Here is a 6,000-nt window from a genome sequence, read left to right as displayed (position 1 = left end):
AGACCATAGTGAACACAAATTCGTGTTGAAAGATTGGCCTTTAAAACCCACCTTTATGTCGGGGGACAGATATCTGTACAAACATAGAAACTGACATTGTGTTTTATATGGTAGACGACAATGATTTCTTTGCCACCGCGTTTTTTGGTTTTGGTACACAATTTTTAACCTAGGTGGAGTAATCTGTGGCGGTGTCTCAAGCATTCACCAAAAAAAAAAATTGAATAAATTATCTTCCCATCTACACAACTTGGGCACATTAGTGCTTATAGCATTCGAATACTTAGCGTTATGTAAATAGCATTAAGTCGAATAATGAAGTGTAGTTTCCCTCGACCAATCAGGGATGTGTTCATTTGCCCAGTTTTGTAGAGCGATCGCCGTGTAGATGGATGGCTAAGCACTTCATTGAAAACCGTTGATAAGGAACGACTGGCTTTGCAAGCGCTAGTTACTGCTTGGTAACCAGGTCGATCTTTTGTGCATTTAAAACAAAAGCAAGAGTTGCATTAATTCGCAGTACACGCCTTGCTATAGAGAGGCCATAATTATTATAATTATTAATTGGCCTGCAATTCTGGCAAGTTCGCACATGCAAATTCGTGATGTAAAGACACGCCAGTGTGCACGACAGTATGAATACTTGTAAAAATAATAATAATAATAATGAATTAATTAACCGCGCTCATTGACCGGAAGTGGCTTGGCTCTCTTCCGGTGACAACAAGCATGGCATCGCCGAGGCAGGGTGCGGTGGCTCCGGGGTGCTGTGCTGCAGAGTTGCGACCGTACCCCTTCTCTACGAGGGAGATATTGCGGCTATCCCACACGGATCCGCAAGCTGAGAAACTTATCGACGCTGAGGTTTGTTCCGTGCGATTAAAGCTAAAATTTGCTGTTATTGGGTGCCGCACCGACGACCTGATCGCACCTTTGCCACCTGGGTGCAGCGATTAGGCTGGTTAATTTTTTTTTCCTGTTTATCATAATTTTTTTCAAAAAAGTAGGTAGGGAGGGAGGGTTTTTGTTTTTTTTCAGAGTTAAATTTTAATGGATTATTCAACGCACAATATGTTTTTTTCTTAAATATACTTGATCGCACATACATGATGAATCATGTTATGATTTCTAAACTAGTAAACCTTCGTATGTACGCACTGATACGATTCAAATAAAGAAAATAAAGAAACCTATGTCGCATTGAGTTCTGTTTACTTTTAATATTTGCTGATACATATAACAATGGTAGACCAAAACTTCGGCTTTTAAGAATAATGTCCGGTTGCCATACATGTATCTATCAGCAGCTATTGCCATAGCATTCATACATATCGAAAGCATTATGTTCATTGGTCTTCTGTTGGTTTGGCTGATCCAGGACAGTAATAACGAACTCAATGAAATTTCCAAGGGTATTGATGACATCTGCCAATGTTGAATCTCTGGCTGCAACATGGGTCAGAGTCTTTTTATCTCCCACTGAGATGTTTACCACTCCATTGGTGTCCTCAATTGGTACACCTGAAGAAGAAAAATCTCCATAAAATATACTTGTATATTGTCTACCATACTGTTTACCGATCAGCCAAGCCACAAACATCAAGGTTCAAACAACAAAAATGTGGGGAAAAATTGTACATTGAAAAAATGAGCACCCCCCCCCCCCTCCCCTACACACACACACACACACACACACACACACACACACACACACACACTTCCTTTCACAACTAATAATTGCAAGTATTCATCAGTCTCAGATCAAATTCAGTGTTTTGTCCTGAAATTCTGTTTTTTCCAAGTCTGGATTTGGTTTGGAATTTTGAACCACCCGGGAATGGAAACTAGAAATACAGATCTGGGATCCCAGTGCAGGTATATCGACAGATTTTAGTTTAGAACAGAACTGGAGTCCAACATTTCCCACCATTCTTTATGAATAAAATAAGGAAGCACCCACCCCATTTATCAGAAGCAAAACCTTGCGGTCCACGTAAATGGCGAGTGGGGGGGGGGGGGGGAAACCCGCACACACTAAATATTCAACAACAACAACAACGTACATTAAAACGGTTATATTTCTTACCATCAAGCGTTCCCGACACGAGCTCATAATAGAGTTCGTCTAGAGTGATATGTTCTGGCACTTTGACACCAACCCAGGCCTTTAGAACACTGGACGTTCGCCGAATTTGGCAAACAACGAACGGCATTTTCTGTCAAACTGCCGCGCACATGTAACTTGGCTCAGACAGTACGTGAGCACATACAAAATTCGAACCTGTTCCACTGAGTGGTTACGGATTTTACTGACTTCGCGAGCAAAAAAAAAAAAAAAGTTGATTTTTTTTTATGGGGCGGGCGGCGATGATATTAAAACAGGAATTTTTTTTTAACCAGCCTTAGTTGACTTGTAAGGTATGCAGGTATGTAATACGATTGCAACCCTTAAGCTTAAGGGAATCCTGGTCTTTTAAAGAAAAGTGAATGGAGTGTTGTGTGAAACAATTTTTTACAGGAGAGAGAGTTTTTATTTTAATTGACATTGATGCTTATCATCATCATGGTGGTTCAGAGTAGTTAATGCATGGAATGGTCTCCGGGTCTCCCTGGAAAGGTAATAGCAGCAGAATAGGTACCTGAAAGAGGTACCTTAGATAGGTACCTGAAAGCATTGAAGATATTGGGGTACAGGAGTGTACGTAGCTAGGGTATGGATGGGTGCAGGGGTGCATTTAACTGGACTTGGGACGAGGCTGATTTTATTTGGGGGTCCTTTTCTATATTTTTCAACAATACGATATGTACATGTACAGTACATCGTGTGTGTGTGTGTGTGTGTGTGTGTGTGTGTGTGTGTGTGTGTGTGTGTGTGTGTGTGTGTGTGTGTGTGTGTGTGTGTGTGTGTGTGTGTGTGTGTGTGTGTGTGTGTGTGTGTGTGTGTGTGTGTGTGTGTGTGTGTGTGTGTGTGTGTGTGTGTGTGTGTGTGTGTGTGTGTGTGTGTGTGTGTGTGTGTGTGTGTGTGTGTGTGTGTGTGTGTGTGTGTGTGTGTGTGTGTGTGTGTGTGTGTGTGTGTGTGTGTGTGTGTGTGTGTGTGTGTGTGTGTGTGTGTGTGTGTGTGTGTGTGTGTGTGTGTGTGATATTTTTTTTTTTTGTGGGACTCCTTATTGGGTGCTGGAGAGTGAAGACGAGGTTGCGCTTCAGGGTACCTCAGCGATGCCATGCTCAAGTATAGGCCCTGAGGCTTCAGCCTCAATGACAATCTACCGCTGCATGAGTGATTGTGTACATCTGGGAGAGGGTCTCTTCAAGCACTAGTGTTTAGTCGGTGTTGTGTTTTTTTTTTTTTGTTTTTTTTTTGTGTACAAGATGGAGGCTCGTGTGAGAGTTAACATTAATCACATAAAAACAAACTGGCACATAAAACATAAGATAAAGGGAGCGGGAGACAAGAAGGGGAGACAGAGGGAAGCACACAAGTACAACAGCAGAGAACAGGGACATCGGGAGATCTGTGGGAGGGAGACGGCTTCGGGGGAATGGGCATGGGAAAAGGGGGGGGGGGGGGGTGGTAGAGGTAGAAAACACATGGATACTGCTAGGACTTCCAGGAAAGAAGTCGGTATTTCAAAAAAGTGGATCTGGGGTGAATTAATGGGGGTAGAAGAGATCAAGGTTTTGAATGGGGGAAGATAAGAGATGGTGGTGAACAGCTGTTTTAAAGACCTGGAGGGAGGAGAGGGATTGAAGAGAGTGACGGAGTTTGTTCCAGAGGTGGGAGAAAAGGGGAATGAAAGAGTGAAGGTGAGCAGAGAGTCTTGATTTTGGCAGTTTAACCATAAGAGGGTTGCAGGCAGATCTTGTGCGTCCTGCAGGAATATTTGGGGGACAGAGCCCAGAGAGAGCTGGGGGGGCAAGGCCAGAGAGGAGTCGGTAGAAGACGGAAAGACCACCAACCTGCCTGCGGTGAGTGAGTGAGAGGCCCTTGGAGTTAGCTTCATCGCGGGAGATTCCAATGATTCTGAAAGCTTTGGTTTCAACAGCGGGAAGACGAGCTAGGTGTGAGGCAGGAGCACCTGCCCAGAGGAGAGAACAGTATTCTGTTGAACTGCAGATGAAAGCCTTGTATGTGGTGATCTTCACGCTAAAACCATTTTCGCCCACCTCCTCCCTCCTTCTACACTCCTTTGCCCTCCCCCTTCCCCTACCCTAAATCCCAGCCCTTACCCCCATCCCTCCCCTACCCTCCTTCTCCCCCTACCCTCCTTCTCCCCCTACCCTCCCTCTCACCCTACCCTCCTTCTCCCCCTACCCTCTTTCTCCCCCTACCCTCCTTCTCCCCCTACCCTCCCTCTCCCCCTACCCTCCCTCTCCCCCTACCCTCCTTCTCCCCCTACCCTCCTTCTCCCCCTACCCTCCTTCTCCCCCTACCCTCCTTCTCCCCCTACCCTCCTTCTCCCCTACCCTCCTTCTCCCCCTACCCTCCTCCCCCTACCCTCCTTCTCCCCCTACCCTCCTTCTCCCCCTACCCTCCTTCTCCCCCTACCCTCCTCCATCCTCTCCCCTCCTCCATCCTCTCTACCCTCCCTCTCTACCCTCCCTCTCTTCCCTCCCTCTCTACCCTCCCTCTCTTCCCTCCCTTCCCTTCCATTCCCAAAATACGTGGGTCAATAAATAATAATTTATCTTTTAACACCCTGGTGATGTCCCTGGGCCCACCTGCAACAATCGAGGACCTACATTTTGAGTGTCTTCCTCATCCTCCCTTCGACGGACCTCACCCCTTCAGATTACCACATCTTTGGTCCACTTAGAGGCACTTGGTGGAACCACTTTCCAATCCGACAGAGGTCCAAGAGGCTGTGCACGAATGGCTACACGAGCAGCCAAAATATTTTTTTCCCTAGACGAATCCAGGCCTTAGTAAAGCGCTGGAAAAAATGCATTTAATGCAATGGAGATTGTTGAAAATAGCACAGTTGTTACACACGTACATGCAATAAACAAGTTGTGAAAAATATTTTAAGGTTACTTATTTACTGCCCCTCAACAACATGCATTTTAAGGCCATTTTCCCTGCTAGAGCGGGGGTTAGCCTTGCGGTCCCCATGACAATCGTCTCCATTTTGCCCTATTTTCTGCATCTCTCCTTGTTAACCCCCTTGCCCGCATTTCTTCTTCCACCATCTTTAACCAAGTCTTTCTCGGTCTTCCCCGTCCTCTACTTCCTTCTACATCAATTTCCATCACTCTTCTCAACCAGTCACTTTCATCCTTCCTCAACACATGACCAAACCATCTCAGCCTGTTCCTCTTCACAGCATCAATCACAGGCAATATTACCATCATCTTTCGCAATTCATCATTTGTCTTCCTCTCTCTCAACGATACTCCGCACATCCATCGAACCATTCGCATTTCCACCCTTTCCAGCCTTCGTTGCTGCTCTACGTTCATTACCCATGTCTCGCTCCCATAAATCATAACACTTCTCACACATGCAGCATACACCTTTCCCTTCAGCTTCAGCGACACTCTCCTCCTCATCAGCACGCCACTCAGTTCCCGAAACTTCTTCCATGCACATCTCACTCGAGCAACCGTTGCCGAGTCTGATCCACCTTCTCCATTCAGCATGTCTCCGAGGTAGCAAAATGTTTTCACACCTTCCAGCTTCACGCCGTCTCCAAGATCCAACTCAACATTTCCTCCATCTGCAGCTCCCTCTGTGCACACCTTACATTTGAATGTAGCTGCCACACTGGTAAATGACCCTCTCAGACCACTACATTTTTGATGAACCCACTCAGCACACATTGTACATTGAATGGAGTTCACTCCGACACCCTTCCTGCACACAGCACACGGCCACTTCCCAGTTCTTTCCACCTCACCACATGCTTTACCACTTGCCATCACCTTCGTCTTTCCGATATTCACCTTCAGACCTTTTGTCTCCATACATTCCTTCCACTTGTTCATCTTTTCCTTCAGTCCATC

The 6,000-nt window shown here is 45.7% G+C and overlaps 1 protein-coding gene across 1 annotated transcript in view; it reads left to right on the top strand.

Moving 5' to 3' along the window:
* Positions 1-617: 617 nt before the first annotated feature.
* The window catches only part of HIF1AN (hypoxia inducible factor 1 subunit alpha inhibitor), a 102,124-nt gene continuing 96,741 nt past the window's right edge, over positions 618-6,000 (top strand). Inside the window, 1 exon segment of the mRNA XM_068124809.2 lies at positions 618-864. Within this exon segment, the coding sequence (XP_067980910.2) occupies positions 730-864 (135 nt within the window). The 5' untranslated portion in view covers positions 618-729.

The sequence above is a fragment of the Myxine glutinosa genome, chromosome 8 (genome assembly GCF_964187855.1).
Source record: "Myxine glutinosa chromosome 8, kmMyxGlut1.1, whole genome shotgun sequence".
In the NCBI taxonomy this organism is placed as follows: domain Eukaryota; kingdom Metazoa; phylum Chordata; class Myxini; order Myxiniformes; family Myxinidae; genus Myxine; species Myxine glutinosa.
Note: the sequence above shows the minus strand (reverse complement) of the source record. Positions and strands in the feature narration are given on the sequence as shown.